The sequence below is a fragment of the Oncorhynchus masou genome, chromosome 23 (genome assembly GCF_036934945.1).
Source record: "Oncorhynchus masou masou isolate Uvic2021 chromosome 23, UVic_Omas_1.1, whole genome shotgun sequence".
Lineage (NCBI taxonomy): Eukaryota > Metazoa > Chordata > Actinopteri > Salmoniformes > Salmonidae > Oncorhynchus > Oncorhynchus masou.
The window spans coordinates 47154266-47176261 of record NC_088234.1 but is presented as its reverse complement, the minus strand read 5'-3'; the positions used below and the strand labels follow the sequence as shown (position 1 = coordinate 47176261).

Below are 21996 nucleotides of genomic sequence, written 5' to 3'. Positions count from 1 at the left end.
CACTCAGCCGAGGTGACAGTCGGGCTGCGTAAATGCCTTTTGAGTGGCTGCAGGATGGCACTTCACACACACACCCGAGGTGACAGTCGGGCTGCGTAAATGCCTTTTGAGTGGCTGCAGGATGGCACTTCACACACACACCCGAGGTGACAGTCGGGCTGCGTAAATGCCTTTTGAGTGGCTGCAGGATGGCACTTCACACACTCAGCCGAGGTGACAGTCGGGCTGCGTAAATGCCTTTTGAGTGGCTGCAGGATGGCACTTCACACACTCAGCCGAGGTGACAGTCGGGCTGCGTAAATGCCTTTTGAGTGGCTGCAGGATGGCACTTCACACACTCAGCCGAGGTGACAGTCGGGCTGCGTAAATGCCTTTTGAGTGGCTGCAGGATGTGGCACTTCACACACTCAGCCGTGTGGGATTTTTTTTACCCCCAAATGCAGATTTAATGAGCTCTTGTGAATCTGAGTGGTGTGATCTGCGATGCATTAGGGCTGCAGGGCCATCAGAGGGGTTTGATGGTGACATTTGAAGGCATTTCTGATTCCTTTGTGGGTCTGTGGCAGGCAGGCAGGCAGGCAGGCAGGCAGGCAGGCATGGCTTAGAGCAGCAGAATCTGGCCAGCTGGCAGGACTTGGAGAGTGAAAGAGCCCTGTGGGTTCAACGAGGCCATCCTTTTAGCTACTGGCTAACTAGGTCTGGTCCTTTTGACGGTGACCGGTTAGCTGGTTTCACACTTGTGTCTACTGTACCTCAGTGTGAGTCATAGTCATTGTAGGCTTAAGTGTACTTCTGCTGCTCCCTCTGTACTTTCTCTCTCTCTTTCACTCCATCTTCCCCCACCCCCCTCTCTCTCCTGTTCTCTCTCCCCCTCTGCTCTCTCCCTCTCTCCCTATGCCCCCTTTCCATTTTCCTCCATCTCCCTCTCTCTCCCTCCCCCTGGTCTCCCTCTCTCCTCTCTTTCTCTCCCTCTCTCTTGATGTTTCAGCCTTATCGGAATTCACCAGGGCTCATTTGAGGGGTCGATTCCAGGGCATTTCTGCCAGGCATTTAATTTGAGAAGAATTATTAGGCTATGATCATTTATCCTCTCCCCACTTCTTTCTCTGCCACTCCTGTTCTCTCTCCCTTACCTCACCCACCTCTTCTCTTCTCCTCTCGCTCTCTCTCCTCCTTGCGCAAGATAAATTGAGGTGCAGCGGCAGGGCAAACTTGTGTATGTGTGTGCATGTGCGTGCGTGCACAACTGCATGCACACCTGTGGGTGTTTGTGTGCCTGCATGTGTCTGTGTCCGCTTTCCCAATAAACATCCACATTGTTCAGGGTGTTTTTTGATTGAGGAAAGAGAAAGACATTATAATGGGTCATCTTCTCTCAGTAAGTCTAGGTTGTGGTATGAGAATAGTCCATTCGTAAGGATGTCTTGCACCTGAACGTGTCATGCCCTGGTGAATACCTGAATACTCGGAGGCGGTACAGTGACAGTGGGAAGTACAAAGCTATAATACTTTCCCCTATGGCTGTTAACTCGTATGTTTTACATGATGGCTGTTAACTCGTATGTTTTACATTATGGCTGTTAACTCGTATGTTTTACATGTGGCTGTTAACTCGTATGTTTTACATTATGGCTGTTAACTCGTATGTTTTACATTATGGCTGTTAACTCGTATGTTTTACATGATGGCTGTTAACTCGTATGTTTAACATTATGGCTGTTAACTCGTATGTTTTACATGATGGCTGTTAACTCGTATGTTTTACATTATGGCTGTTAACTCGTATGTTTTACATGATGGCTGTTAACTCGTATGTTTTACATTATGGCTGTTAACTCATATGTTTTACATGATGGCTGTTAACTCGTATGTTTTACATGATGGCTGTTAACTCGTATGTTTTACATTATGGCTGTTAACTCATATGTTTTACATGATGGCTGTTAACTCGTATGTTTTACATGATGGCTGTTAACTCGTGTGTTTTACATGTGGCTGTTAACTCGTATGTTTTACATTATGGCAGTTAACTCGTATGTTTTACATGTTGGCTGTTAACTCGTATGTTTTACATGATGGCTGTTAACTCGTATGTTTTACATTATGGCAGTTAACTCGTATGTTTTACATGTTGGCTGTTAACTCGTATGTTTTACATGATGGCTGTTAACTCGTATGTTTAACATTATGGCTGTTAACTCATATGTTTTACATGATGGCTGTTAACTCGTATGTTTTACATGATGGCTGTTAACTCGTATGTTTTACATGATGGCTGTTAACTCGTATGTTTTACATTATGGCTGTTAACTCGTATGTTTTACATGATGGCTGTTAACTCATATGTTTTACATTATGGCTGTTAACTCGTATGTTTTACATGATGGCTGTTAACTCGTATGTTTTACATTATGGCTGTGATGAAGTGTTTGGGTTAAAGGGATAATCCACCCCCAGAAATAAAAATCATGAAACTCCTGTCAATTTGGTGAAGGCCTATGTTCTATCGGTGGGTAAAATACAATCTTCCCCCCATGGTTTAACTTCTAAGTGGTCCGCCAGTGAAAATCAGGAAATCGTGTAGGAACCTGTCATAGCTATATAATTCTCGTCACTGAAGATACTGGATTACACACTATCCCATTTTACAATGCTATTAAAACAATTACCTGCACTCCAGATCACCCAATCAACCAATAGATGGTATGGCCATGCTTGTCTAGAATACATCCGTCTGTTAATATCGTCATGACAAAGTATAGATTTCGCTTAGATGTGCTCGATCTAAACAGTGTACTAAATTGTTCATCTCCGTTTGTCCTTCAAGTACCATGTCGCAATTTGCCCTGTCTGTAGGAAACCAAGATGTTACAGAAAGGAGGAGATAATAATTCCATTGGGCAATGAATGGAGAAACGCCCCACCCAACTGACTGTCGACCAATCTCATGCACGTTGTCATGCTGCGTCACGCGGTTGCTAAGCTAATCATCACGCAATCCAATTCTAATGGAGTTTCCCCATCTCAAAATGATCTCTGTGGGAAAGGAATGTAATGCTGCTCTCGCTCTGGGCAGAGATGCCATTTATATCTCAGTGTAAGAAATTATTAGAGCAAGCTAGCTACTTCACATGCTGATATTGGCTTTGGTATTATTGTGTGTATGTTTTCTACCGAGCTAGCCAGCCAGTCCAGGGAGAGAGAGAATATTGCATGTTGTGTTCTGTAGTAGACTTGAGCTGCAATAGATTTCCAAAAACGATTTTCACAGGTTTCTACCAATCTTGTTCTTACGACAAAATGAAACATTTGTTGCAATTTTTTCTCTCTCTACATATTAGTGTTATTTAGCACTGTTAATAATAGGAATTTGTGGTTTGTGGTGGATTATCCCTAGTATCCCTAACAAAACATCCCTAGTGATGTTTTGTTCGTTTTGGTATTCTACAAGTTTTTTTTCTGGCAGTTCGTGTACATGCCATTTTTCTCTCTCGAGGCAACCAGAAATCAGTAGCCAAAGTCTACGTCCCTTTGTCTGTGATTGGTCAACAGTAGGGATTCTTCAATGAAATGTTTGTTGTCATTCAACGAGAGACAACACTTTTTCATGCACATTTTGTCACTTGAGAAATTTTGCATCAAACATCTTAGTTAGATGTAAAATGGTCGAATAAGATCTCTGCAAAAACGTCAAAAATAATGACAGATTTCTTGAGTTATCTTTATTTTGAGTAAGTCCTCTTAAGATGTACAAACAGTACTAATAGCTGTTTTTTTTATATTTTTCAAGCGGCCTGATTCACGCCGTCTCTGAACGGTTGATGTTGAGATGTGTCTGTTCCATGAACTCTGTGGAGCATTTATTTGGGCTGCAATCTGAGGTGCAGTTAACTCTAATGAACTTATCCTCTGCAGCAGAGGTAACTCTGGGTCTTCCTTTCCTGTGGCGGTTCTCATGAGAGCCAGTTTCTTCGTAGCGCTTGATGGTTTTGGCGACTGCACTTGAAGAAACGTTCAAAGTTCTTGAAGTTTTCCGCATTGACTGACCTTCATGTCTTAAAGTAATGATGGAATGTTGTTTCTCTTTGCTTAAGTGAGATGTTCTTGCAATAATACGGACTTGGTATTTTACCCATACCTTGTCACAACACAACTGATTGACTCAAATGCATTTAGAAGGAAATACATTCCACAAATGAACTTTTAACAAAGCACACCTGTTAATTGAAATGAATTCCAGGTGACTACCTCATGAAGCTGGTTGAGAGAATACCAAGAGTTTGCAAAACTGTCATCAAGGCAAGGGTAGCTACTTTGAAGTATCTCAAATAGAAAATATATTTTGATTTGTTTAACACTTTTTTGGTCACTACATGATTCCATATGTTTTATTTCATAGATTTGATGTCTATAATATTATTCTACAATGTAGAAAATAGTAACAATAAAGAAAAACCCTTGAATGAGAAGGTGTGTCCAAACTTTTGACTGGTACTGTAGATAAACTCTTTTGCCAAATAGTATGGTCTACAGCTTATCATGAGGTATTCTAACTCAGGCGCACAGAACTTTAACAGAAAAAGTTTCAAGATGATCCGAAAAAAGGTGTTTTACAAAAACATTCCTAAAAAACTTTATGGATGTTACATTGCCTGTAAGAGTCACCCCTTCTATCTATATAACACTGTAGAACACACAAAATAACTTAAGACACTTAATTTGGTCTTTATTGCTTCATTTTCATAACTTACACTGGGGGACAGCAGTGAGTGGAAAAACAAGCTCCGTGAGCCCCTTCTAAAGGCCATTAGATATTTTTGACTGAAAAGCCTTTTTTGAGACTTGGAATTCTACTCTGTAATGGACAAAATGCATATAATTTCCTACTTAAACTGGTCAAATAAAGCCTGAACTCCAACCTATAGACCCTAAGGATAGATGTGAACGTAGTTTCATTCGGAAATAAACTTTATTTGTATATGGTCAGATTGACTTTCCCATGGAATTGATCCCATGTTCCATGGAACAGTATATTTATTCTAAGGATGAAGACTTTATACAACACTATAGGAAGTGAGTGTTAACTTGATGTGAAGGATATTTGCCAGCTTCCGGTTGCAGTCGGTTCCACATTTTATTACATTACAGCCTTCTTCTAAAATTTGTGAAGTTGTTGTTTTTACCGTCATCAATCTACTAACAACAATACCCCACAATGACAAAGCAAAAAAAGCTTTTTAGACAGTTTTGCAAATTTAGAAAGATATCACATTTACACAAGTATTCAGACCCTTTACTTTGTCGAAGCACCTTTGGCAGCATTTACAGCCTCGAGTATTCTTGGGTGATGCTACAAGATTGGCACACCTGTATTTGGGGACTTCCTCCCATTATTCTCTGCAGATCCTCTCAAGCTCTGTCAGGTTGGTTCAATCCTGTTCAAGTCCGGGCTCTGGCTGGGCCACTCAAGGCCATTAAGAGACTTGTCACGAAGCCACTACTGTGTTGTCTTGGCTGTGTGCTTAGTGTTGTTGTCCTGTTGGAAGGTGAACCTCGTCATCATCATGGATCTCTCTGTACTTTGCTCTGTTCACCTTTCCCTCGTTGTTCTCCTGTTGGAAGGTGAACCTTCGCCCCAGTCTGAGGTGCCCTGGAGCAGGTTGTCATCATGGATCTCTATGTACTTTGCTGTGTTCATCTTTCCCTCTATCCTGACTAGTCTCCCAGTCCCTGTCACTGAAAAACATGTCCACAGCATGATGCTTTCACCACCATGCTTCACCGGAGGGATGGTGCCAGGTTTCCTCCAGACGTGACGCTTGGCATTCAGGCCAAAGAGTTCAATCTTGGTTTCATCAGACCAGAGAATCTTGTTTCTCATGGTCTGAGAGTCCTTTGGGTGCCTTTTGGCAAACTCCAAGTGGGCTGTCAAGTGCCTTTTACTGAGGAGTTGCTTCCATCTAGGCACTCTACCATAAAGGCCTGATTGGTGGAATGCTGCAGAGATGGTTGTCCTTCTGGAAGGTTCTCCCATCTCCACTGAGGAACTCTGGAGCTCTGTCAGAGTGACCATCCCCCGATTGCTCAGTTTGGCCGGGCGGCCAGCTCTAGGAAGAGTCTTGGTGGATTCAAACTTCTCCCATTTAAGAATGATGGAGGCCACTGTGTTCTTCGGGACCTTCAATGCTGCAGACATTTTTCCGTACCCTTCCCCAGATCTGTGCATCGACACAATCCTGTCTCTGAGCTCTATGGACAATTCCTTCAACCTCATGGCTTGACTTTGCTCAGACATGCAATGTCAACTGTGGGACCTTACATAGACAGGGGTGTGCCTTTCCAAATCATGTGCAATCAATTGAATTTACCACAGGTGAACTCCATTCAAGTTGTAGAACAATCTCAAGGATGATCCATGTAAAATGGATGCACCTGAGCTCAGCTTCGAGTCTCATAGCAAAGGGTCTGAATACTTATGCAAATAAGGTATTTCTGTTTTTTATATTGAATACATTTGAAAAAATTCTAAAAACGTGTTTTTCGGTTTTTCATTATGGGGCATTGTGTGTAGATTGGTGATGATTCTTATTTATTTAATCAATCTTAGAACAAGGCTGTAACGTAACAAAATGTGGAAAAAGTCAACGGTCTGAATACTTTACGAATGCACTGTATGTGAACCCTGTGAATTTATCAATCAATCAATCAAATGTAATCAAGAAGCCCTCCTTACATCAGCTGATGTCACAAAGTGCTGTACAGAAACCCATCCGAAAACCCCAAACCAAAAGCAATGCAGGTGTAGAAGCACGGTGGCTCTGAAAAACTCCCTAGAAAGGCCAGAACCTAGGAAGAAACCTTGAGAGGAACAAGGCTATGAGGGGTGGCCAGTCCTTTTCTGGCTGTGCCGGGTGGAGATTATAACAGAACATGGCCAAGATTTTCAAATCTTCATAGATGACCAGCAGGGTCAAATTATAATAATCACAGTGGTTGTAGAGGTTGCAACAGGTCAGCACCTCAGGAGTAAATGTCAGTTGGCTTTTCATAGCCTATCATTCAGAGTCTCTAGAGAGTTGAAAACAGCAGGTCTGGGACAGGTAGCACGTCCGGTGAACAGGTCAGGATTCCATAGCCGCAGGCAGAACAGTTGAAACTGGAGTAGCAGCACGACCAGGTGGACTGGGGACAGCAAGTAGTCATCAGGCCAGGTTGTCCTATAATTTCTTTGTGCGATTCCTTTTAACTCCAGAGAGAGTTAATGTTACTGACCCTGCTGTGTTATTGTGTTTCTTGTTGTTTCTAGAGTATCTTTGCCCAATTCCAGTTTAGCAGTGAGAAGGTGTTGCCGTCTGATGCGCTCCGCAGCGCCCTGGCCAAGACCTTCCAGGACGAACAGCGCTTCCAGCTGGGCATCATGGACGACGCTGCAGAGTGCTTCGTAAGTGACAACCCTCCCTCACTCTTCCACTCTTCCTCTCTCACCTCCCTTATTCCTCCATACTTACTTACCTTATCCCTCACTTCTCCACGTACATTACCCTTCATTCTTCCACTCCTGCTTATTTTTTTTATATACACTCCACAAATTTCTTGATAAAAACTACTAACATCTACTTTGTGCATGACACAAGTTATTTTTCCAACAATTGTTTACAGACAGATTATTTCCCTTATAATTCACTGTATCACAATTCCAGTGAGTCAATAGTCTACATACACTAAATTGACTGTGCCTTTAAACAGCTTGGAAAATTCCAGAAAATGACGTCATGGCTTTAGAAGCTTCTGATAGGCTAATTGACAATATTTGAGTCAATTGGAGGTGTACCTATGGATGTATTTCAAGGCCTACCTTCAAACTCAGTGCCTCCTTGCTTGACATCATGGGAAAATCAAAAGAAATCAGCCAAGACCTCAGAAAAAAATTGTATACTTCCACAAGTCTGGTTCATCCTTGGGAGCAATTTCCAAATGCCTGAAGGTACCACGTTCATCTGTACAAACAATAGTACGCAAGTATAAACCCCATGGGACCACGTAGCCGTCATACTGCTCAGGAAGGAGATGCGTTCTGTCTCCTAGAGATGAACGTACTTTGGTGCGAAAAGTGCAAATCAATCCCATAACAACAGCAAAGGACCCTGTGAAGATGCTGGAGGAAACAGGTACAAAAGTATCTATATCCACAGTAAAAACGAATCTTATATCGACATAACCTGAACGGCCGCTCAGCAAGGAAGAAGCCACTGCTCAAAAACCGCCATAAAAAAAGCCAGACTACGGTTTGCAACTGCACATGGGGACAAGATTGTACTTTTTGGAGAAATGTTCTCTGGTCTGATGAAACAAAAGTAAAACTGTTTGGCCATAATGACCATCGCTATGTTTGGAGGAAAAAGGGGAAGGCTTGCAAGCCGAAGAACACATCCCAACCGTGAAGAACGGGGGTGGCAGCATCCTGTTGTGGCGGTGCTTTTCCGCAGGTGGGACTGGTGCCACTCACAAAAAAGATGGCATCTTAAGGAAGGAAAATGATGTGGATATATTGAAGCAACATCTCAAGACATCAGTCAGGAAGTTAAAGCTTGGTCGCAAATGGGTCTTCCAAATGGACAATGACCCCAAGCATACTTCCAAAGTTGTGGCAAAATGGCTTAAGGACAACATAGTCAAGGTATTGGAGTGGTCATTACAAAGCCCTGACCTCAATCCTATAGAACATTTGTGGGCAGAACTGAAAAAAACGTGTGCGAGCAAGGAGGCCTACAAACCTGACTCAGTTCCACCAGCTCTGTCAGGAGGAATGGGCCAAAATTCACCCAACTTATTGTGGGAAGCTTGTGGAAGGCTACCTGAAACGTTTGACCCAAGTTAAACAATTTAAAGGTAATGCTACCAAATACTAATTGAGCGAATGCAAACTTCTGACCCACTGGGAATGTGATGAAAGAACTAAAAGCTGAAATAAATAATTCTCTCTGCTATTATTCTAACATTTCACATTCTTAAAATAAAGTGGTGATCCTAACTGACCTAAGACAGGGAATTTTTACTAGGATTAAATGTCAGGAATTGTGAAGAACTGTGTTTAAATGTATTTGGCTAAGGTGTATGTAAACTTCCGACTTCAACTGTATGTAAAAACAGAAGAGCTAAGAGATCAGCTAAAAGGGATCTCATAGCTAAATGCTGTATGTTGAAACCAGACATTTGCAGTGGCATAACATTTACAAAACAGTGACAGTCACAATTTTCTTTGGGAGAACAAAGGAAAGATTGAGAAGTGTTTTTCACTTTGGGAAGCTGTAGTGCAGAGTTCTGTACAGGGCCTTTTCCTGATCCCACCGACAGTAAGTCCACCTGGTCTCTAAACTACCACAAAGAAACCAACGAGCCTGCTCTCCTCCTCTGGACGTCACTCCTTCTCCCCTCTCAGAGGTGCATGATTGTGAAGAATCATTTATTTCCTCCTTACCAGCTAATCTTATAAGCAACGGCATTGGTCAGCCAGCCAGAGGATTGTTCCTTACCCTGTATCTCTATCTGGGCTTGTTCTCTCCTCTCCACCTCTCTTCCTTCTTTCCTATCTTTCCTCTCTCCCCCACTTCTGTTTGTTTAGCAGCCCTTGTGTTCTGCTGACAACCAGGAACATACAAAAACTGCAACTTGGGTGGGTTTTTGAATGTGTATTATTCGAGGTGCTTGGCTGCGGCTGCAGTCCGGAGGCAGTGAGATGGTGGGTGCGGAGCAGATGCTAACTGTACACTGGACCCTCCCCGTGGAGACCCTCTCTCTGCGGTGCTGTAGAACTCTGCTGTCATCCCACCGCCCAGAGGGCTCCTGTCTGCAGTTAGAGTGATCAATCAACCAGTAAATTATCCCAGTATAACCGACCACAGCCTCTGTGATTCACTGGACTTCAGTGATAGAGGTTTTCTCAAGATTCTTTCAAAAGGACATTTTCTTTGTGTGTTGGTTTTGTCATGACGTAGTCATGTGATTAAGTAAAAACGTGTATGTGGACAAGCACACACACACTTGCGTACATGCACAATTACACACACACACACAAAAACGGGCATAACGCTAACGTGACTGTCTCTACCTGTTGCCCCCACAGGAGAATATTCTAATGCGGATCCATTTCCACATCTCAGACGAGACCAAAGAGGACATCTGCACAGCCAAGCACTGCATCCCACACCAGAAGTTTGCCATGACACTCTTCGAACAGGTGAGCACAAACACAAGCATCAGTACAAATACAAGCCTAAGTAAATGCTTTATATTATCACAGTCAATCAAAACATTTTTAATATCAGAATTGCATCCATTTCCATCCATTTCTCTTTTAATTATTGTAATTAACTGAAGTGAAGCCATCTCTGCTTATCATAGTCGCGTAACTTGATGTGTGTGTGTGTGTTTGCAGTGTGTGTGTAGCAGCTGTGGGGCCTCCTCTGACCCACTGCCCTTTATTCAGATGGTGCACTACATCTCCACCACCTCCCTCTGGTAAGTAACCCTCTGACTGGGGAAACAGCACTGAGCCGACTGGGACTAACTAGCTCTGACTGGTACTAACGAGTGTTCTGACTGGTACTAACGAGTGTTCTGACTGGTACTAACGAGTGTTCTGACTGGTACTAACGAGTGTTCTGACTGGGACTGACTAGTGTTCTGACTGGTACTAACTAGTGTCCTGACTGGTACTAACGAGTGTTCTGACTGGTACTAACTAGTGTTCTGACTGGGACTAACTAGCTCTGACAGGTACTAACTAGTGTTCTGACTGGGACCGACTAGCTCTGACTGGTACTATCTAGTGTTCTGACTGGGATTGACTAGCTCTGACTGGTACGAACTAGTGTTCTGACTGGGATTGACTAGTTCTGACTGGTACGAACTAGTGTTCTGACTGGTACTAACAAGTGTTCTGACTGGGACTGACTAGTGTTCTGACTGGGACTGACTAGTGTTCTGACTGGGACTGACTAGTGTTCTGACTGGTACTGACTAGTGTTCTGACTGGTACTGACTAGTGTTCTGCCTGGGACTGACTAGTGTTCTGACTGGTAGTAACTAGTGTTCTGACTGGTACTAACGAGTGTTCTGACTGGTACTAACTAGTGTTCTGACTGAGAGTGACTAGCTCTGACTGGTACTAACTAGTGTTCTGACTGGTACTAACGAGTGTTCTGACTTGGACTGACTAGTGTTCTGACTGGTACTAACGAGTGTTCTGACTGGTACTAACGAGTGTTCTGACTGGTACTAACTAGTGTTCTGACTGGTACTAACGAGTGTTCTGACTCGTACTAACTAGTGTTCTGACTGGGACTAACTAGCTCTGACTGGTACTAACTAGTTTTCTGACTGTTCTGACTGGGAGTCACTAGCTCTGACTGGTACTAACTAGTGTTCTGACTGGTACTAACTAGTGTTCTGACTAATGTTCACATTTGTTTTCAGGGGTTCTGGCGGGCTCCAACAAGTTCTGATTAGTTCTAACTTGTCTGGGTAGATATGAAAAACCATGCAGTTAATTAACTAACACCATACATAGGGGCACTGCACTTAAGGGGCACTGCCCTTAAGGGCACTGCCCTCCAATTGAAATATGCTCCTTTTACTTCATAAATAGACAATAGAATGAAAAGCCTTTTTCAGTCTCTTTTACGCTGAGCAGAGCAGAAAATGTACTCTATTTTGGCCCTCTGCTAAATAGAATTAACACGCTAGGTTGGATATCAGGTCACCTAGGAATGGGTAATAGCTCCTTTATTCTTGGGGTTAGGAGCTGTCAGCAACACCTCTCTGGGCTGTGGGAGGAGGATCATCCCGCCGTTAGGCTACAGACTAGCTGTAGTGAGCCAGGGGCTGCCCGCCCGCCCGCCTACGTCTCCAGCTGTGTGCTGTAGCCAGTCAACCCAGAGGGCTTGTTATGCTATGAGCAAACTCCTTATGCAAAAATTATGAAATGTCTCCATTCATATTTCATGAGATCAGTCTGGTATTTGTTCTGTATGGGCTCTATCTGATTCTTGAACACTGTTCTGGCCCAGATATAAGCCCAAAATCCCCCAACACAAGCCTCTCTCTCTCTCTCTCTCTCTCTCTCTCTCTCTCTCTGTCTTAGAGAAACACACACATACACAAACACACTCTCCACGAACCCCACATAGGAGTGTGTTATATCCTGACAACGGTTTGTTTGCCAATAACAAAGGTCTGTCTCCTGAGACCTAGTCATCTCTCCTGCACCAGAGCACAGAGCACAGCTACAGTGTAACCCTGGAGCGTCTTTGAGGTGTGCACCTCTATAGGTGGAGAGATCTCCCCAGGGACCTGGAGAGAATGGGAAGGGGACAAAGAGTCACCTTGTAGATGAGTGCTCTGCAGTGGAGGGCAGTGCTGTCTCACATGAACAGTAGCACCCGTGTTAAGGCTGTGGCTGTATTGTCTGTCTTGTAGTACGATGTCTTTATTGAAAAGTGTTTTTTTTTAATCGAAAAGTGACTTACATTTAACACACTCGGTATATGTGGCCCGTGACTCACACCCACAACCCCGATGTTGCAAGGACTAGATGTCTGAGTGAGTCTCGTCTCATACTGTCGATGTCTGAGTGTCAGTGTTCTGTGTTTCTGCTACAGTAACCAGGCGGTGAGGATGTTGGAGTGCAGAGACAAGCCCACACCAGACATGTTTGGAGAGTTGCTCCGCAACGCTAGCACTGTGGGAGACCTACGCAACTGTCCGGTGAGTTTTGCAAAGGCGATATCGTGACCTATGAGGTTCATCCTAGGCGTGATTATACTAGCACACTTTACTTTACCATACCATAGACCAGTGTTTCCCAGCCACCGGGCTCCGGACTGGTACCGGGCCACTGGCCCTGGGTATAGAAATAGCCCATTCTGCGAGCCAATCACGCTTTTCTTACATGTGCTGATTGGATGAACTGGACAGGCATCAAGTCTCTTACATTCTGTCAGTAGCCACCTAAACGTGTCAGTGCGAGAGTGTCGTTGTAGTTACAGTCGCAAGTTCACATGGACATGCATGTCATGCAATTTGCAAAAACATGAATGTGACAGAATTCTACAATGAACAAATATATAAACACAAAACATGTGCATTTTTTGTCCCATGTTTCATGAGCTGAAATAAAAGCTTATTTCTCACATCCCTGTTATAGTGAGCATTTCTCCTTTGCCAAGATAATCCATCCACCTGACTGGTGTGGCATATCAAGAAGCTGATTATTAAACATCATGCTCATTACACAGGTGCACCTTGTGCTGGGGACTATAAAAGTCCACTTTAAAATGTGCAGTTTTAACACACAACACAATGCCACAGATGCCTCAAGTTTTGAGGGAGCGTGCAATTGGCATGCTGACTGCAGGAATGTCCACCAGAGCTGTTGCCAGAGAATGTAATAGTAATTTCTCTATCTTAAGCCGCCTCCAACATAATTTTGGAGAATTTGGCAGTATGTCCAACCAGCCTCACAACTGCAGACCACGTGTATGGCCTCATGTGGGCGAGCGGTTTTCTGATGTCAATGTTGTGAACAGAGTGCCCTATGTTGGTGGTGGGGTTATGGTATGGGCAGGCACAAGCTATGGACAATGAACACAATTGCATTTTATTGAGATACGTGAGGAGACCCTGTGGTCCATTGTGGCCATTCATCTGCCACCATCACCTCATGTTTCAGCATGATAATAGACGGCCCAATGTTGGAAAGATCTGTACACATTTCCTGGAAGCTGAGTTCTTCAATGGTCTGCATACTCACCAGACATGTCACCTATTGAGCAGGTTTGGGATGCTCTGGATTGACGTGTCCGACAACTTATGCCAGTTCCCGCCAATATCTAGCAACTTCACACAGCCATTGAAGAGGAGTGGGACAACATTCCACAGGCCACAATCAACAACCTGATGAACTCTATGCGAAGAAGATGTGTCGTGCTGCATGAGGCAAATGGTGGTCACACCAGATACTGACTGGTTTTCTAATCCACGCCCCTACCTTTTGTTTTTAGGTATCTGTGACCAACAGATGCATATCTATATTCCGAGTCATGTGAAATCCATAGATTAGGGCCTAATGCATTTATTTCAATTGACTAATTTCCTTATATGAACTGTAACTCAGTCAAATCTTTGAAATTTGTTGCATGTTGCCTTTATATTTTTGTTCAGTCTATATTGCATTTATATTCACCACATATTATTGCTCATGGTGGTGAAAATGGTCTAATTATTAATTTCTTGTAGCCACCTTTTTGGGTGATTATTCAGTTAATGAAAATAACTGTACTCTCACACATATGCATGCTCAGACACACAATCTAACTGAAGCTTGTAATTGAGTGTGGGCCGACTGGTTCAGCGGAACTCCATGGCTTCTAGAGTGGCAGTAAAACAACATTCGGAGGTCAGCCAAGCACACAGTCCTCAGTGCTCCGACTGTAACATCTCTGGGTTAGACAGTGAACTGAAAGGACCAGGGGGGGGCTCAACATGAGCAGCTCAAAGTATTAGCTTTGAACATTTCAACCACATGAAGTCAAACATTATTCCTATTATTCTGGTACTTCCTCCCAGCTTTGCCTTATCAAACATTAAAGCCTCTAAAGTCCCGTAAGGTGAACACTAGAGTCTACATATATCTAACGAGCTCCCACAATGTTGTACAATTAAAGACATTTTTCAGAACTGTATTGGCTGACTCTGAGGCTCGCTGGTCTGTGTGTGAGAAACCCCAGTGCTCTCGTGTGCTGTGAGAAAGTCTCCTCTGTTTATGGCAAATTTGGCGTGTGCACAGTCGCTGCCTTCAGGGGGCCTTCCGCCTGCCTGTTTCCAGCCTCACTTCTGGGAAACGAGGTCAAGATGGCAGGTGCGTGCGGTGACATGCGTCCCTCTCCCACGCAAATAAACGCATACAAACGCACACACACACACACATACACACACCGCTCTGGCCCGTATCAGCTCTATGAAAGGAATCCTGTGGTAAACCTTCTCTTTAGGAACTCCACATGCTGCTGGACCCAGTGTAAAGGACGTTTGGCTCTCTGTGACAGGCATAGAAGTGACACTTGAATTGGGGGATGTCATTGTCAGGACTTGGCCTAGAGCCAGCTGACCTTTTCAGACACAGCTCACTGCGAGTGCTGCCTTGAAATGAACCATTGTCAACGCTGAACTAGCTGAATGGATAACGATCTCTGTCCACTCAGTACGTAATGAGTCATGGTAGACTTTGCTTTAGGATTTCTTTGTTTGTTAGAGGATTTTGTGTTTATGTTTGATTTATTACGCTCAATTTACCGTCTGCCTCTCCCACTCCATCTCTTGCCCTCTACCTTTCTTCTCCCACCTCCTCTTCACGCGGACTCTTCTTCCCTCTCTCTCCTCCTTCCCTCCTCTCTTTCTCCCTCCCTCCCCGCTTCAGAGTAACTGTGGGGAGAAGCTGCGTATCCGTCGGGTGCTGATGAACTCTCCAGAGATCATCACCATAGGTCTGGTGTGGGACTCTGACCACTCAGATCTGGCAGAGGACGTCATCCACAGCTTGGGCACCTGCCTGCGCCTGGGGGATGTAAGGCACACACACACACACACACACACACACACACACACACACACACACACACACACACACACTCTTACAGTTTCCTTTACAAGACGCCACAGGGTTAGGCTGTTCTGGGTTTGCATGTGCTGTAATGTGTCTAACACCAGAGTGGGTAAAAGAAGTCCGATGTCTCTATACTCTGACTCAGTGGTAAACACACAAGTCAGGCACCCTCTCCCATCTCTATTGAATCTTTCATGGTGTTTACCGGCTGGAAAAGCGAGCTAACCTTTGAGAACCTCTGGAGAGTTGTTGTTGTGATCTGATACCAACATTCCTGATGTCTGTTTGGACACCCTGGGCCTCAGTTGATGTAAATGTATGACAGGCAAAATATATTATGCATTATATTTACTATAAGGGCCTAATTTGTTACTGACCTTGTGACTTGACCAGGAAAAATGACATTAACCCACATATGTTTTTGATGTACAGTATTGGAGTACAGTGTGTTTTGAATTTCCTTATGGGGCTGAATACGAGTGCATCAACCTGTCCTCTCCCTGTGCCTCACAGCTCTTCTACAGAGTGACTGATGACAAAGCCAAGCAGGCAGAGCTCTACCTGGTGGGCATGGTGTGTTACTACGGCAAGCACTACTCCACCTTCTTCTTCCAGACCAAGATACGCAAGTGGATGTACTTTGACGACGCACATGTCAAAGAGGTAAAAAACAAAAATGACCAAATCGACCCGGGTGAATGGCTCCAGATGTTGGCCGTATCCACAGATCTAGGATTACTTTAACCCTAGCCATAACCATTATGATGACAAAATATCTGACCCTGTGTCAGTGGTCAGGGGCAACTTTGACCTACTCTGTGTTAGGCATTGGCATGAGTAATCGAGTACTCGAACAGACGTCAAAGCTCAATCTTTAACCAGAGATCAAATCATTTTCAAATACTGTAAAACTATTTGGTGGAATGTGCTTTGTGGCTGCCTGAACGGGAAGTAAAATTGCCTGTTCACACCTGCTGAGTGAGCACACAAGCTCCTGTTAGGCCAACAGAAATAAATACCTATAAAAACGTATCTAACTAATAGCATACACAAACTACATTCCTTGCCAAATGATGACAGTTTTATCTTCAATTCAAATTGGAGTGGTTGATTGAAGTAGGAAAATATGTGTTCCCGACAACGAGCTTCTGTTTTTAAATCATTTGCGTCCTGTCTATTTTCCGCTTCGGCTACTTTGCGAACTGCCATTTAGTTGGTTAGCCCCACTAAATATAGACAGGTTCCACACTGAAAATTTGCAAAACCATTAGTTTGATAAAGACAAAGGGCATATTTTTGGGCTCCCAAGTGGCTCAGCGGTCTAAGGCACTGCATCTCAGTGCTAGAAGCATCACTAGAGACCCTGGTTTGACTCCAGGCGGTATCACAGCCGGCCGTGATTGGGAGTCCCATAGTGAGGCACACAATCGGCCCGGCGTCGCCCGGGTTAGGGTTTGGCCGGGGTCGGCCGTCATTATTCTTAACTGGGTTGCCTAGTTAATTAAAGGTTAAATCAAATAAATAAATGTTCCTCAGAATCATTAAGCACAGGTCTAAGTCACCAAACAGATGCCATGGCTGTAATTCATCACCATACAGTGTTCAATGTGGATTTGTTGATCTAGTTAGACAATTCCAAAGAACAGGCAGAATAAACTAAATCGAACGTATGCATATCGAAAAGAAGGTTTATTTTTGTAACCCAGAATTTTTTCTTCTTTTCTCCCCCTCAAATTGAGCCCTGTTTCAAATGATCCCTTTTTGAAAATGACTGTTCCAGATTCAAGGTGTGCATCACTTCACACTCGCAGCTTTTTTCATTCCAGTGCACTCCTGTCTTCTAAAAATGTATTTTGAGTACTCAAACAGTCATAAAATGTCAAATGCCCATCTTTACTCTGTGTGAATGTATTTAAAAACATTTTTTACTGTGTAGTTGTAGTTCTGTGTTGTATTCTCCTGGTATGTTTGTATTTAAAAATCTTACAAGCTATGTTTGGCTGTGCTGTGCTCCTCACTTGGGTGATGTTACTGTGACATAAAAGTGTTTTTTCCAGGAATCCTCTCAGATATGAGTCCTCCATCTTATATGTTAATGTCTCTGTCTCTCTCTTTCACGTTGCTGTGTCAAGATGGAGAGGATATTCATGTTTTAACAGCGAAATACCTGTTTTCTTTCATTGCAAAACAGTGGCCTGGCCAATTGGCCCTATTCTAAGCTCTCTCTCTCTCTGTCTCTCTCTGTGTCTCTCTGTGTCTCTCTCTGTGTCTCGCTCTCTCTCTCTGTGTCTCTCGCTCTCTCTCTGTGTGTGTCTCTCTCTCTCTCTCTCTCTCTCTCTCTCTCATTTCACCACCCACAGCACCATTAGTTTCATATTGACTCACTAACAAGCTGGGGGTGTTTTTACTCCATTTTTATATGTGACATAGCCTGTGTTGTCATGACAGCCAAAGGAGGGATGGTTGTCATAGAGGTAGTTTAGTTTAAGGGAAATTCCACGATAACGGAATTACGCTGAGACTGCTTTTAAACAGTTTACACAGTTAAAAAAACAAACATTTACCAGTAAAACTGTGCAGATGCAAAGTTTGGTAACAGAATTACTGTAAATCTCCCTCAGTTTTATTCTGTTACAAAACTTTGTATCTGCACAGCTCTTCCTGTAAATGGGTTTTTGTCAAATGTTCAGTGGAAATTGTTAAAAGTAGTCCTTATGCATAGTTCTCCGCGGTTTGTTAAACTTTGAAATCAATGCTTTTTGTTTAGTATAGATTTTATAGTGAAAAATCTCAGCGTAATTCCGTTACCATGGAATTGCCCTTAGTCAACTTTATTATCCTACGGTGGATATTCACACCATACGAAAATTACAATATAAACAACAATCAACATGTATGTACAGTTATTCATGCAAAGAAACATGTAACCTGCCACAGTCTTTATCGTGGACAAAGAGAGGTCTGCAGAGTTTCTGAGGACCCCAAAGCCTGTCACATGAGGTCAACTGGATGAACTCTGATTGGCGGTTCACACTTCAGCTGTGTTGTGAGCAGTCATGGGTGTGATTTCTGATTGGCTTCTCCTGCAGTTCCAGGTCAGGTCCCATCTCCTAGTGTGACTTGGTGTGTGAGCAACGAGCAGAGGCGTTAGTTAGTTAGTTCCACACGCCTGGCCAGCTGTGGTGTATCTCTCTCAACCCCCCCCCCCCGGTCAGGGTCTCTCATCTCCTTCCTGACATCCCTTCTTCCCTTTTCCCCCTCCTCTATCTTCTCCACTCTTTCCCCCTCCTTTCTCTCCCCTCTCCCTTCTCTTCTCTCTTATCTTATCATTGCTTTAGTCTCATAATGGCTGTGCTGTTCGTTTACTCCTGGACAGTTGGACACAAAGTAGCGCACTCTCGCACTCTCTCTCTCTCTCTCTCTCTCTCCCTGTCTCTCTCTCTCTCCCTGTCTCTCTCTCTCTCTCTCCCTGTCTCTCTCTCTCCCTGTCTCTCTCTCTTTCTCTCTCTCTCTTTCTGTCTCTCTCTCCCTGTCTCTCTCTCCCTGTGTCTCTCTCCCTGTCTCTCTCTCCCTGTCTGCCTCTGTGTGTCTTTAAAGCCGGCATGTGAGCCAGTGAGGGTTTGAACAAAAGTGGCCTGAAACAGTGGATATCCCTCCATTGTTTATCTGGCCAGCTGGACAGGAGGGTGTGGCCAATAGAGAGCCAGAGCACAGCGTCCACCACTGTAGACACACACACACACATTTAGACTTTCAAACACGCTCGTGCGTTGGGAAAACCAGGTTGAGGTAAGACAGGGTTGGAAAATGGAGGGAAAGACTTTGCTTGATAACAACTTCCCTGGTGACTGTTGGTTCTTGCCCATCTGGCGCTTACAGTCAGTTCATGTTATCCAGTAAATATTGTACCTTAAATGTTTTATTTGACTAACTCTCATTCTTATGTGAGCTCACTTGCATTGCTCTGTGTGTATTTTTCTGGATGTTTCTCTGTCCCAACAGTTTGAGATTCACATCAGGGATGGACTGAGTACTCATATCTAAACACCTTTATTTTGAATTCCCTGGAAAGTTGTGACAGCGCTTTCCTCTCTTCCTGGTAGATCGGGCCCAAGTGGAAGGACGTGGTGTCGCGTTGCATCAAGGGCCACTATCAACCCCTGCTACTGCTCTACGCTGACCCCCGGGGGACGCCCGTGTCAGTGCAGGACTTACCCTCCCGCCTGGACCTGCACCACTTCAACAAGGCTTACTACGACAGCGAGGACTCAGGTACGAGACGCCTCGCGTCACATGAGATCACCGCTACACACACAGGATGGCTGTTACATACTACGCATGGGTTCAAATAGTATCCGTTTTCTTTCAAATGGAACTAATGGAATAGTCCCTAAAGTGCAAACCCCGCCCATCTGGTACTGCGGCTTGTGTCATCCCATTATCTCTGCAGGTTGTCTGTGTCTGTTCCGTTGTCATGCTGACGTGTTTTGCTCGTCATGTGTCATCATCAGGCCGGGAGCCGTCCATCTCAAGTGACACTCGCACCGACTCGTCGACAGACAGCTACTCCTACAAGTACTCACAGTCCCACCATGAGTCCATGGCCAGCCACTTCTCCTCCGACTCCCAGGGAACCGTCATCTGTAACCCGGACAACGACGCAGCCTCACACAGCAGCCTGGAGACCACAGGTAGGAGGAGGAGGAATTCAATTCAATTGTTTGAGGTGAAGAAAACATTACTTTGAGAAGCTCCACAGCTCATTAGTGGTGATGAGTTACAGCTGTCAGAAATACTATCAGATCCCCAAATGGGCACATTTATAAGCCTATGTTTGCGCGCAGGCCAGGTAGCCTAGGTCTACTTCTATGTGTAATCACGTGCGCGTCCTTACTCAACATTGACAGTAGCAACAATGACTAAATTGACAAAACTGGAATGAAATACACCAAAACCTGTTTCTCACAAATGTAGCATAGGTTGTGTGCGCCGCGCCGCAAGCAATGTGAAGACTGTAATAATAATATATTGAATACATTAACAGAAATTACCATAACCAAAAAAACATTGCAGATTAGAAATTCTAGGAATTAACGGTAAATGTAATACTGGTGATAAATGTAATGGGGAATTGATAGACATTAAGAATCAAGGCAAACATTTCACACAATGAAGTTATGAAACAATGAATGTTGTCAAATTGGCGGGAGAGAGCACATTCTGGAGAGAGACGTGCTTTGTGCATTTAAGCCACACTCCCCTTCTTCTTGGACTATTCCATCCCCGCGCCCTCCGCAATGGATTCGTCTCTGCCTCCGCAATGGATTCGTCTCTGCCTCCGCAATGGATTCGTCTCTGCCTCCGCAATGGATTCGTCTCTGCCTCCGCAATGGATTCGTCTCTGCCTCCGCAATGGATTCGTCTCTGCCTCCGCAATGGATTCGTCTCTGCCTCCGCAATGGATTCGTCTCTGCCTCCGCAATGGATTCGTCTCTGCCTCCGCAATGGATTCGTCTCTGCCTCCGCAATGGATTCGTCTCTGCCTCCGCAATGGATTCGTCTCTGCCTCCGCAATGGATTCGTCTCTGCCTCCGCAATGGATTAGTTCACTGAGATAGGCGCGAATCAGACAGGTTTCTCGTGTGCCATAAAAAAATCATATATTTGCTGAATGCTCGACAAAACAAAATCTCGGTCGACCATCAGCCTATTGACCAGTCGACTAATTGGGGTCAGCCCTATTATATACATATACATATGGAATAGATGCACACACATGCATACACACTCATACGCATACGCATACGCACACACACACACACACACACACACACACACACACACACACACACACACACACACACACACACACACAAACATACAGTATACTCCCACGCATATACACAGACTAAGCTATATATTTATTCATGCTTTTACCTTGCACACATGCAACTACTTAGGATTATGTATGTAATACTCACCCCAACATACTGAGACAGTTTTGTATGTACTGTATAGAGGATTAAAGCCACAGCCATTACCCAATTATGTTAATCATTGATCATGTGTCATCATGTCTCGCATGTCCTACCACATAAACGGTCATTCAAAATGTCCCCCCCCCCCCCCCGCTTCTCATTATTGCTAAGGCCAAGTGGCGGACCTTGGACCAGTGCAGTGCCACTCTCTGAGGAAAGGTGGGACAGTGGACAGAAAGGGCGGGGCCAGTGACAGGAGGCGGAGCTCTAGTCGTCCTCGCCGACTTGAGGAGAGGAGCCGGGGCTCTAAGACTGACGAGGCCACGTCGGCAGGTTACCACAGCGAGGGTATGCAGG

The 21996-nt window shown here is 44.3% G+C and overlaps 1 protein-coding gene across 6 annotated transcripts in view; it reads left to right on the top strand.

Annotated features, from left to right (window-relative positions):
* Positions 1-21996, top strand: part of usp54a (ubiquitin specific peptidase 54a) — a 113332-nt gene that overhangs the window by 75888 nt on the left and 15448 nt on the right. For 4 of the 6 annotated variants that reach the window (XM_064932283.1, XM_064932280.1, XM_064932281.1 and 1 more), the window contains 9 exons: positions 7307-7441; positions 10124-10237; positions 10436-10518; positions 12660-12765; positions 15476-15622; positions 16175-16324; positions 19765-19933; positions 20173-20352; positions 21811-21987. In XM_064932283.1, coding sequence (XP_064788355.1) covers positions 7307-7441; positions 10124-10237; positions 10436-10518; positions 12660-12765; positions 15476-15622; positions 16175-16324; positions 19765-19933; positions 20173-20352; positions 21811-21987 — 1261 coding nt within the window. The remainder of the gene's footprint in view (positions 1-7306; positions 7442-10123; positions 10238-10435; positions 10519-12659; positions 12766-15475; positions 15623-16174; positions 16325-19764; positions 19934-20172; positions 20353-21810; positions 21988-21996) is intronic. The other 2 variants (XM_064932282.1, XM_064932284.1) reach the window with 2 other exon arrangements.